At 44.9% G+C, this 12,228-nt stretch overlaps 1 protein-coding gene across 1 annotated transcript; it reads right to left on the bottom strand.

Moving 5' to 3' along the window:
- Window positions 1-5,509: 5,509 nt before the first annotated feature.
- On the bottom strand, window positions 5,510-9,397 carry LOC128063972 (seminal plasma protein BSP-30 kDa-like). The gene is made up of 5 exons (XM_052656797.1): window positions 9,322-9,397; window positions 7,959-8,036; window positions 6,782-6,805; window positions 6,155-6,286; window positions 5,510-5,655 (listed from the first exon to the last, which is right to left on the bottom strand). Exons 1-5 carry the CDS (start codon window positions 9,395-9,397, stop codon window positions 5,510-5,512), a joined length of 456 nt encoding a protein of 151 aa, XP_052512757.1.
- Window positions 9,398-12,228: the final 2,831 nt, after the last annotated feature.

Raw genomic sequence — 12,228 nt, 5'->3', positions numbered from 1 at the left:
TGTCACTGTTTCCAGTTTTTGCCCCATCTATTTGCCATGACGTGATGGGACCTAATGCCATGATCTTCATTTTTTGAATGTTAAGTTTAAGCCAGCTTTTTCACTCTCCTTTTTTCACCTTCATCAAGAGGCTGTTTAGTTCCTCTTCATGTTCCACCATTAGGGTGGTGTCATCTGCATATCTGAGGTTATTGATAACTTCTCCTGGCAATCTTGATTCCAGCTTAATTAAGCTTCATCCAGCCTGGCATTTTGCATGATGTACTCTAGCCTCAGATATGCAGATGACACCACCCTTACGACCCCAAGATGCCTGTTCCTTGAAAGAAAAGCTATGACAAAAGTAGAAAGTGTATTAAAAAGCAAAGACATTACTTTGCCCACAAACTTCTGTATAGTCAAATCTATGGTTTTCTCAGTAGTCATGTATGGATGTGAGAGTTGGACCAGAAAGAAGACTGAGTCTCAAGGAACTGATGCTTTAGAACTGTGGTGTTAGAGAAGACTCTTGAGAGTGCTTTGGACTGCAAGCAGATCAAACCAGTCAATCCTAAAGGAAATCAACCCTGAATATTCATTGGAAGGACTGATGCTGAAGCTGAAACTTCAATACTTGGGCCACCTGATGATGAAACGACTGATTCATTGGAAAAGACACTGAGGCTGGGAAAGATTGAAGGCAGGAGGAGAGGGCGAGATGGTTGGATGGTGTCACTGACTCAATGAAAATGAGTTTGAGCAAGCTCTAGGAGATGGTGAAGAACAGGGAAGCCTGGTGCACTGCAGTCCATGGGGTCACAAAGAGCTGGACCTGACTGAGTGACTGAACAAAAAAACTCTGCATAGAGGTTATAAAAGCAGAGTGACAAGATACAGCCTGATGTACTCCTTTCCCAGTTTTGAACTACTCTGTTGTCCAGTTCTAACTGTTGCTTCTTGACCTGCATACAGATTTCTCAGGAGACAGGTCAGGTGGTCCAGTATTCCCATCTCTTTAAGAATTTTCCGCAGTTTCTTGTGACCCACACAGTTAAAGGTTTTAGGGTAGTCAATGAAGCAGAAGTAGATGATTTGGGGAATTCTCTTTCTTTTTCTCTGATACAACAGATGTTGGCAATTTGATCTCTAGTTCCTCTACCTTTTCTAAATCTAGCTTGTACCTTTGGAAGTACTCAATTCAGGTACTGTTAAAGCCTAGCTGGAAGAATTTCGAGCGTTACCTTGCTAGTGTGTGAAATGAGTGCAATTGTGTGGTAGTTTGAACATTCTTTGGCATTGCCTTTCTTTGGGATTGGAATGAGAACTGACCTTTTCCAGTCCTGTGGCTACTGTTGAGTTTTCTAAATTTCCTGGCATATTGAATGCAGCACTTTCAAAGCATCATCTTTTAGGATTTGAAACAGTTCAACTGGAATGCCATCACCTCCACTAGCTTTGTTCATAGTGATGCTTCCTAAGGCCCACTTGACTTCACACTCCAGGATGTCTGGCTCTAGGTCAGCGACCACACCATCGTGGTTATCTGGGTTATTGAGACCTTTTTTGTATAGTTTTTCTGTGTATTCTTGCCATCTCTTTTTAATCTTCTGCTTCTGTTTTGTATATCACTGGTATTTTCTTTATGTCTGATGATGTTGAACACTTTTTCATGTGCCTATTAGCCATTTGTACAATTCTTTCTTGAAGTATCTATTCAATCGCTGTAGCTCATGTTTAAATTGTGTTGTCACTTCATTACTGAGGTGTCAGTATTCTCTACATGTTCTAGATTCAAGTTCTTTATCTGATACCTGACCTGCAAATACTTTTCTCCCTTTCTGTGAGTTTTCATTTCTCTGAAAACTAAAGCCTAAATTTAATTCTGATAAAGTCCAATTTATAAACCTTTTCTTTTGTCATTTGTCCTTTCAGTGTTACATATAAAAACTCATTTTTTTACCCCATGGTCTTGAAGATTTACTTGTATATTTTTTCTAAGAATTACATAGATTCAGCTTTTAAAATTAAGCGCATGACTCATTTTGACTTTACTTTTGCACGTGGTATGAAGTAGGTATCCAGTTTATTTAGTCTGCTTGCAGATATACTTGTCTTGTAGAGAAGGGATTGGCAACTCGCCCCAGTGTTCATGCCTGGAGGATTCCATGGACAGAAGAGCCTGGTGGGCGATGGTCTATGGGATCGCAAAGAGCGAGTGATGTGACTGAGCAACTATCACACACACGCAATATGCTTGTCTCAGCACCACTTGTTGCAAAGAGTATAATATTATTCTTGCCATGTTGAGCTATCTTTTTTGTTTTTTGACCACACCTCGTGGCATATGGGATCTTAGTTCCCTGATCAGGGTTAGAACTCGCACCCTCTGCATTGGAACTGCCGAGTCTTAACCATGGGACCTCTAGGGAAGTCCCCACATTAAACTACCTTGATGTGTTGCTGAAGATCAATTGCAAATGTGATGGATTATTTCTGGACTTTCAAGTAGAGTTCATTGATTTAAAAAATAAAGAAAGAAAATAAAGTTCATTTTTTATATAACATTTTCTATTTTTTTCTTTGGCATGGCCAGTGATATCTAACATACCAATTATTTAGCATGTTTTGTCTGAGATGTGCTAGTGTTTTGGTTTGTTTTTGGTAGAAGCATCAAGATTGGTTTTATTTGTATTTATTTATTTATGTTTTGGCTGCACCAAGCAGCATTTGAGATGTTAGCTTCCCCACCAGGGATCGAACAGTGAAAATGCTGCATCTTAACCACCAACTACCAGGGAATTCCCTTAGAGACTGGTTCTAAATCTTTTTTCTGCTTATGCTGTAGACTTTTCATTATTATTCAACTGGGAATGCATGTGTCTGTGTATGTGTGTGTGTGTGATCTTTCCAATTTTCAGTTGTGTGATTTCAGTACCATGAACCACTGTGTGAAGGGCTTGGGAAAAGACTTCACCCAAAGGGCAGTATTTCTATATAATCTGTTCAGAGAGTCAAAAATGGAAGCTTTTTTGCTCTTTCTCTAGGACCAGGAGAGATTTTCTGAGCTCTATTAACTGCATAGCCCTTATATTATCTGGGTTTCTTTAAAAAAATTTTTTTTTTAAATTATTTATGTTGTTTTTGGTGTGCTGGTTCATCCTCGCTTAGCAGGCTTTTCTCTAGCTGTGGCGAGTTGGGACTACTCTCCAGTCTCGATGGGCAGGCTTCTCAATGCAGCGGCTTCTCTTGTTGTGGAGCACAGGCTCCTCTGTGGTTGCGGCACGTGGGCTCAGTAACTGTGCCTCCCAGACGCTAGAGCACAGACTCAATAGCTGTGGTTAGGCTTAGCTGCTCCGAGGCTTCTGGGAGCTTCCAAGACCACGGATCAAACCCATGTCTCCTGTATTGCCAGGCAGATTCTTTACCACTGATCTGCCAGGGGAAGCACTGTTTTTTTCTTATTTGTACATTTTTATGAAGCATTTTTTTAACAGCTTAATTTATTCATTTTTAATTGAAGTATAATTGCTTTACAATATTGTGTTGGTTTCTGCCATACATCATCATGATTGTTTCCTTTTACTTATTTTTATTAAAACATTTATATTGAAAACTTTTTATTTATTACCTTAAAATTATTTATTTATTTTTATGTCCTGGTTTTAAGTGAGGCTCCAAGTTTCTGGCCTTAAATCACAGAAGACAAATATTCTATCGATACCTCCTTCCTGCACAGTGATTAAAAGTCTGTGCATCTCTTCCCCAGATAGTGACTGAACATCCATCACCAAATCCCGAGGATCCTTAGATAGACTCTAGATGTTTTTGAAGAGGATAAAATTTAGTGTTTAGGCCCTTTCAGGCCCTTCATTATTTCTGACATCTATGAATTTGACCTTCGTTCAGTCAGGCCCTGTTAGTGATAGAAAAAATATTTGTCTAAATTTCCTATTTTTTTTAACAAAATTCAAATCAAATTTAATTCTCCCATCCAGATTATTCACTTATTTTGCAGTATTTCCTTTTGATTTTTAAAGAACTAATTAATTAGTTAATTTTAATTGGAGGCTAATTACTTTCCAATATTGTAGTGGGTTTTGCCATACACTGACATGAATCAGACATGGGTGTACATGTGTCCCCCATCCTGAACTGTCGTCCCAACTCGATCCCCATCTCATCCCTCAGGGTCATCCCAGTGCACCGGCTTTGAGTGCCCAGTTTCATGCATTGAACTTGGACTGGTGATCTATTTCACATATGGTAATATACATGTTTCAATGCTATTCTCTAAAATTCTTATTTGTTTTTAAAAGGAGAGTAGTCCTTTTGATAAATGCAAAGGATGTTAGGGCTGAGGCCAGGGCAAGCACAGTTCTCCTTGTTCCCATCCTGTCAATTATAGTCCACCTGGAAAGATGGGCAGTTTAACTGTAAGGAGAGAAAGGATAAACTGGGAAGACTCGATTGGGCCTCCTTATACTGGGGAGTCAGAGAATAACTCCAGGAAGAAATAACATTTCAGCTAAGTTGGGAAAAGACAAATCGTTTATGACAAGGACCAGCCCTCCATACCCTCTGGGACTCTCCTCCCAGCCCACCTCAGGTCTCACCGCTAGGTCTTCATCTGTCAGTCTGGCCCCCAGGAGGGACAATTGTAATGCGCATTGATGTTCCATCAGGACTCCGAGGAAGGGAAAGGAACACTAGAAGATCCTGCCTGGTTAACCTGAGAATGCTGAGAGCCTCCCATTTGATACACAGGTTTCTTTGTGGGACAAAGAAAGGCCACACCTGCAGAGAAAGTGGTTTATTGACTGGACCCATGCACAGGGGGAACATGGTGGAGATACTGGGCAACAATTTCACCTCTGTCATTCAGAGCACCACCTTCATGCTTGAGAGTTCTGGATTTTCTTCACTGAGGTTTCAAAGGCTGGATTGCATCCATGGCCAAGGGTGGATGCACTGGACAGTAACTGAACACAGTTTTGGGGTCAGAATTAACGAGTCCGTTTTGTAGTCAGTTCCACGGAGGGCAAACGTCTGCTCCTCCTTTGCTCTCTGCTCTTCTTGTCTAGACTCGTGTCCCATCTCAGCTCCTAGTGTCTCACGCCTGCTCCAAGATTAGCTTGTCCTGTCTCTGCCCCTCTCTCCCCTTCTCTTCCACCTCATCGTGGCACCGATCCTCTCCAGATCCTCCTCCTTCCATTTATCATCCTGCAAACTGCCTTTCTCCTTCCCTCCGGGACTCTCCTCTCTCCAGTGTTTGCAGTTTGCCTTTGAGTCTCCCTCTGTCTCCCTCTTTCGTCCCCTTTCTCCTCCTCATCCTCTCTGCGTGTTTCTCCTCATGAACCTCTGCTCCTCACTCTTCCTCCTGCCTCTTTCTCCCTCATCCCCTCCCTCCACCTGCCTCCTTTCTCCTTCTCAGTGGGCATCTGACTCCACCTCTTTATCCAGCTCTGTCTCTTCCCTGCTCACCCCTGTCTCTTCCCATCCTCCCCAGAACACTCTTACCTTTTTTTTTTTTTTACCAGTCGCAGTACTGCCAAGCATATTCTCGCTCAAAGTATTCAGTGAGTGAACACCAAGCTAAACCATAAGCACTCCCTTCTGTTGTGCAACGGAAATATCGTTTATCGCGATATATAAAGGGGAAATGACATTTGGGACGGTCTGAAAAAAGAATGGGTGAAAACATTAATGGTGGGAGGGTTATTTTTAGGCTTGTCAAGAGAAAAGGGGGCTTGCCTGGTGGTCCAGTGGTTAAGAAAGCCTTGCAATGCAAGAGATACTGGCTCGGTCCCTGGTCCAGGAAGAAACCAATGCTGAGGAACAATGAAGCCCGCTGCCTCAACTACTGAGTCCACACACGGCAGTTACAGAGGCTGGTGCACCCAGAGCCTGTACTGCACCAGACAAGCCGCTGCAACGAGAAACCCACCCGCCAGTGAAGAGCGGCCCCCACTGAGACTAGAGAAAGCCCACGCGCAGCGACAAGACTCAGCACAGCCTCCCCCCCGCCCCCAAAAGAGACCCAGAATCAGATCCGAATAGAACTCATGGGGCTGGGTCAGAGGCTGCCTGAGGCTTCCATCTAGGAGACAGTTATGAACCCACCCTCTTCATCTGGGAAGCCACATACTCCTCATATGAAGACGAGCTGCACACTTACCTCCATCACTACAGATTTTCCATCTTCCTACATAATCTTCATCAAGAGAGCACCATTCTCTTTCGGAATTCACCGACGTGCACTTATAATACATTTTGCGTCTATAGGTGAATGGGAAAGCACATGGAGGACCTGAAAGAAGAAGTCCTTGTTCCCTTCGTTGACTCCTAGGCTTTCACGATCGCTGGTAACTCTGGCAAAGTCTCCGTTCGAGACTGTCGTGTACAGAGTCCCCCGCTAAGCCCTGGGGATGTCAAGGTCTGTCTATTGTGGTCCCTCCCTCAGGGACTCGGAGATTTCTTTAACTTTGGACAGCCTCTACTTTAGCATGTGGCAGCAGCTGTGAAGCCCGGACCGTGGGTTCAGGTTCCGGTCCCACCATCTACACATGCTCACCCTTGATGCTCTCCAGGGTCGCCCCCTTGGGGAATGTGGACGCCTGCCTCCTCCTGTGACTGAGAGGATAAGATTCGCTCTTGCCTGTCAAGTGTCTTTGGAGGATCCGCATCACAGGCACCAGGGCACCCGCGTTAGTTTATTGCATTTGGTCGTTGTTTGGCTGTCATTCTGTCCCTTGTTGATTACCTCAAGGAACTTAACAAGGAAAGTAGGCTCTGGGATACGTACTGTTGTCCTCATGCGGCTTCTCCACTAGAAGAAAAGCAGGTGCGGAGGAGGTGGATGGAGGAAGAGAAGAACAAAGTAGGGTTAGGGTTAGGAGGCAGGAACTGCGAGAGTAGCGTTGACGTATATACATTTCAGGAGTGAAATAGCTAGCTAGTGGGAAGCTGCTATATAACACAGGGATCCCAGCCTGGCGCTCTGTATTGTCAATGTAAACGGGTAGGATGTGGGCTGAGGTGAGAGGGATGCTCAAGAGAAGTGCAAATGGATATACTTATGGCTGATTCATGTTATTGTGTGGCAGAAATCAACACAAGATTATAAAGCAATTATCCTCCAATTAAAAATAAAAACAAAACCAAAACAAGGAAAAAACCACCACCACAAAAGAACACAGCAGAGCCACACCCAGAATATCATCTGTAGTGGGACCTGCCCTGCATCTCTAACTTTATGTTCTCGTTGCTCCCGGAGGACACACAGGGATTCAAGCTCAAAACCGGGGCTCAGCCGAAGCACCCTGCCTCCCCCATGCCCCTGCTCTGCCCATCTCGACTCCTGCCCTGTCATGCCTGCACCAAAGACTGTGCTGTCCTCTCTCTGCCTCTCTCTCACCTTCTCTTGCCATGAATCCTTCCCAGGTCCCCCTCCTTCCGTTTACCATCCTTAGCATCCGGCTACGGATCAGGGATGTCAAGGTCAATATGGCGTAGTCCCTCCCTCGGGGACTAGGAAGGGTTCTCTGACTGTGGGCAGTTTTTACTTTATTGTTTTTGACAGTGAAAAAAAAATTTATTTACAGATATACACATGTCCATAGATAGGAAGAAATCAAAGTCAAGAGTGGCTAGTCGACATGTGAAAAGTACCCAAGTTGTGAGGATTGGTGTACTGATGTGAATCTGGGGAGTTGCTACTTTATCATGGGACACCAGCTCTGAATCCGGGGCCCTGGGTTCCGATTGCAGCCCCACCATCTACAGAGGCATATCCCCGATGCTCTCCGGAGAAGCCCTCTTGGGGACTGTGCACACCTGCCTCCTCCCGTGACTGAGAGGGTAAAGTTAGCTCCTGCCCTTAAGCATCTTTGGAAGACCCCCATCACAGTCTCCAGGACCTGCGTGTCAGCTTGTTGCATTTGATCGCTGTTTCGTTGTCGTTCTCTTCAGTGTTTGATTACCTTGAGCACCAGCAATGGTGTAAGACAAAGTTGTAGTGGGCGTTTCGGGAAGGTCGTACACATCCGGCGGCGGCTCATCTAGAAGAAAGGCAGGAGCAGAGGAGATGGATGGAACGGAGTAAGAGCAAAGCAGGGTTAGGGTTAGCTGGGATGAACTGAGAGAGGAGCATTGACGTGTACACCGCCACGTGTCCAATAGAGAGCTGGTGGGAAGATGCTCAGTAACAGGGAGCAGAGGATGGGGCGGCGTGGGAGGGAGGCTTGCGAGGGCGGGGATTATATATATAATATTATAAATATATTTGCTACTCCATAGGCTGCATAAATATATATACATATTTATGGCTGATTTGCACTGTCATACGGCAGACATCAACACAACATCGTAAAGCAGTTCTCCTCCAATTCAAAATAGAAAACAAAATAAGAACAACTAAAAAATAGCAACAACAACCAAACAAGCCCAAAGCAGAGCCGCAAGCAGACTGTGGTCGGTCGTAGGACATGCCCTGCATCTCTTTTACTCTCTTTTATATTCTGAAGCCCTTGTGTACCCTGAACAGATACACTCGATGACTAGAGGGTGACACAGGTGAGAGAGACCCTGACACATTCGCATTGCCCCCCTACCGAGACACATGGATTCAACCACAAAGTCAGACACTCACTGTTCTTTGGACCTGCCCTGAGACCACACGGTCCCCGTTCCTGGGTTGGCCCCAAAGTTGGTTCTGGTTTTTCCATACAATGGTACAGCAAAACAGGAAGGAATGTTTTTTGGCCAACCCGATATTTCCAACAGTCAACTCTACAAACATCAAAAACTCTTCATTTGAACAACATAACCAACCCTGGCATAGGTTGCCCATGTCTGGGACAGTGCAATGGAGATTTAGGAAGGAGACAGCTCCCAGAAAGGCCTTTGGCTCTGTTGCCAAACTCACCCGGGTTTCAGTTTCATAGAGTTGCTGGAAAACTAAATAAAATGTGGCTGTCATAGCGGCTGGCCCTTCTGACACATTCAAGAGATGGCAGTGGTATTGGTTACAGTATTATTATTGTCATGACTTTTACTCATTAGTCCACGTCTGCTGTGGGCCTCCCTGGTGGTTCAGCATTAAAGGACCCACCTGCCATTGCAGGGGGCATGGGTTTGCTCCCTGGGTCAGGAAGACCCCCTGGGGAAGAAATGGCAACCCACTGCAGTATTCTCGCCTGGGAAATTCCATGGACAGAGAACCTGACGGGCTACAGTCAAGTGGGTTGCAAAAGGGTCAGACACGACTGAGCGACTAGCACTGCACATCAGCGTGTCTGGGGCAGGGTCTTTCTCACCAATTCTAGTCCGTCTCCCCTCCCTCACCTCCAGTCACAGGGTGCAGTTGTAGAAACACAGGCGCACCAGCCCAAATCAGAAAGAGCCCCAGACGCGGTGCCATGGTAGCTTGCTCTCCTGAGGCTGACCAGCGTCGATCTGCTTCTTATTTAACCGGTGACCCCAGCGTCCTTTCAACCTGATAAGAATCAACCTCACCTGGTCAATGGTTGATCATTCCTCAGCCTGAGAGCATGCTGTTCAAGTTTATCTCTCAGATGGAAAGTGCAGGACATCGGCTGGCAGTCTAATGTCTCCAAGCCTCAGTGGTTTGAAATGCATTTAAAATGAGACCTAGGGCTTTGAATTCTGCTTCAGGAGTGCAAGTTTGATCCCTGGTTGGGGAAGTAAGATCCTGCAAGCTGCGTGGTGTGGCTGAAATAAAATACACTAATGACCTCCCAGTTTTAAAGAAACCACTGATAGGCAAAATCTGTTAGATATGCCTAATCAACCACTTAAAGTAACAAGCAGGGTTCTATGTGACTCTGTTGATAGTACATTTGAACATTTGGGGAGAAACTAAGGAATATAATGACCTTGGTTGGTTGCTCCTAAAGTCATCAGACAAAATGGTGAAATAAAAAGGTGAGCTCAGGCACTCAAACTTTTAGCCCAAGTGCTGCCTAAATGGCTTAAGAGTTTCTTGACCCCTTTCTCCTAGAGCTGCTGGGCTGAAATTGCTGAAAATCAAACATAGAACTTTATCCTGCCATTGGCTGACTTGCCAACTTGATTGCAAGGCATGTTGAACCCATAGTCACTCAAGTTGTCTTCTGGTTTTCTTTTTGTTTGCTTGTTTAGCTGCGTCTTGTGATACAGGGGTTCTTGGTTCTACAGCCAGGGATGGAACCCAAGCCCCTTGCAATGAAAGCTCAGAGTCTTAACCACTGGCCCACCAGAGAAGTCCCTGTCTACTGTTTTTGTTAGCATATAGTATTTGTGATATAAGCTTTTTTTTTATTAAATAATTTTTATTTCAGTATAGTTACTTCGGGCTTCCCTGGTGGCTCAGTGGTAAAGAATCTGCCTGCCAGTGCAGGAGACACGAATAGATCCCAGGGTCAGGAAGATCCCCTGGAGAAGGAAATGGCAACCCACTCCAATATTCTTGCCTGGGAAATCCCAGGTGGAAAGGAGCCTGGTGGGCTACAGTCCATGGGGTCACAAAAGCGTCGGTTATGACTTACTGACTAAACAACAGGATCATAGCTGCTTTACAATGTTGGATTAGCTTCCACTACATAGCAAAATGAGTCAGCCATGCATATACAATATCCCTGCCTTTCTCAATTTCCCTCCCATTTGTCCCTGCGTACTATCAGGACTCCCAAGTGTCCCATTGGTAAAGAATCCTCATGCCAATACAGGAGACCCACAAGAGGCAGGAGATAAGGGTTCAGTCCCTGGGTCGAGAAGATCCCCTGGAGAAAGGAATGGCAAGCTGCTCCAGTATTCTTGCCTGGAGAATTCCATGGACAGAGGAGTCTGTCAGGCTATAGTCCATGCAGTCGCAAAGAGTCAGACACAACTGAGTGACTAACTTTCACACGTTCACTCAGACAAATAACATATGATATTACTCACATTTGGAATCTATTTTTTTAAAGATATAAACGAACTTATTTACAAAACAGAAGCAGAGTGTATACAGTTTGAAAACAAATGGTTACCAAAAGATATTGGAGTGGGGTGCCATTTCCTTCTCCAGGAAATGAAACATGAAAGCTGGGAGGGATAAATCAGGAGCTTGGGATGAGCACGTGCACCCTGCTGCTGCTGCTGCTGCTAAGTCACTTCAGTTGTGCCCAACTCTGTGCGATCCCATAGACGGCAGCCCACCAGGCTCCGCCACGTGCACCCTACTCTGTATAAGATAGACAACCAGTGAGGACCTACTGTATAGCACGGGGAACTCTACCCAATACTCTGTGATAACCTGTATGAGAAAAGGATCTAAAAGAGAATTAATATATGTATATGCATAACTAAATAGCTTTGCTATACAGCTGAAACTAACACAACAGGGTGTGAGCTCAGTCACTTCAGTCGTGTCCGACTCTTTGCCACCCTATGGGCTGTGGCCCGCCAGGCTCCTCTGTCCGTGGGGATTCTCCAGGCAAGAATACTGGAGTGGGGGGCCATGCCCTCCTCCAGGGGATCTTCTCCACCTGGGAATTGAAATCATGCCTGCCAGCATCTCCTGCATTGCAGGTGGATTCTTTATCCACTGAGCCACGTGGGAAGCCCATATAACATGGTAAAACAACGATACTCTATAAAATTAAAATATTAAATAAATAAAGGATTTGTTCTTTCCTGACCTATCTGAAATGTTCTTTCTGGAAATATATTGGGGCTCCTCAGTATGAGGATCTCTGGTCAGGTCCTGCCAGGTTTCTTACTTCCTTCTTGCAGTTAAGTTGTCCCTCCTCCTCAGCGGACTGTAATCTTTGGAAGAACCAGGTGGACTGGGCTCTCTGCCCTGGCATCATTCCTTAATGTAGCACCTGGCACAGATTTGGTCCCCCGATGTTTTTCAAAGGGCATGTTTTCCTTTAAAATAAAAATCAGATATTCTGGAGAGCAATATATGAGTTAGTAGCTGAACTTGAATAAGACAAAGTTAAATTCACAAGTGTCAGAAATAATGAAGGACCTGGAAGCCAGAGCCTAATCTTTGGGTGTAATAGAGGCTGTGGGAGCTGGTGATTGACCTTTAAGTCACCATTCAGGTGAGGTTGCCATTCTTGGCCTGTATGATGTGGAGATTGATAACTGAGGCTAAAACTAAAAACCTGGAGAAGAGCACAGCAACCCACTCCAGTATTCTTGCCTGGAGAATCCCGTGGACAGAGGAGCCTGGCGGGCTACAGTTCATAGGGTTGCACAGAG

The sequence above is a fragment of the Budorcas taxicolor genome, chromosome 18, assembly GCF_023091745.1.
Source record: "Budorcas taxicolor isolate Tak-1 chromosome 18, Takin1.1, whole genome shotgun sequence".
NCBI lineage: Eukaryota > Metazoa > Chordata > Mammalia > Artiodactyla > Bovidae > Budorcas > Budorcas taxicolor.
Note: the sequence above shows the minus strand (reverse complement) of the source record. Positions and strands in the feature narration are given on the sequence as shown.

Excerpts from the sequence above, each read along its gene's own strand:
- LOC128063972 (XM_052656797.1), bottom strand. The coding sequence starts at position 9,397 with ATGGCACCGCGTCTGGGGCTCTTTCTGATTTGGGCTGGTGCGCCTGTG. Across the intron at positions 8,037-9,321 it reads ACTGCACCCTGTGACTGGAG|ATGAGCCGCCGCCGGATGTG; the intron begins GTGAGGGAGGGG and ends CCTTTCTTCTAG. Across the intron at positions 6,287-6,781 it reads GAAGCCGCATGAGGACAACA|GTCCTCCATGTGCTTTCCCA; the intron begins GTACGTATCCCA and ends TTCTTCTTTCAG.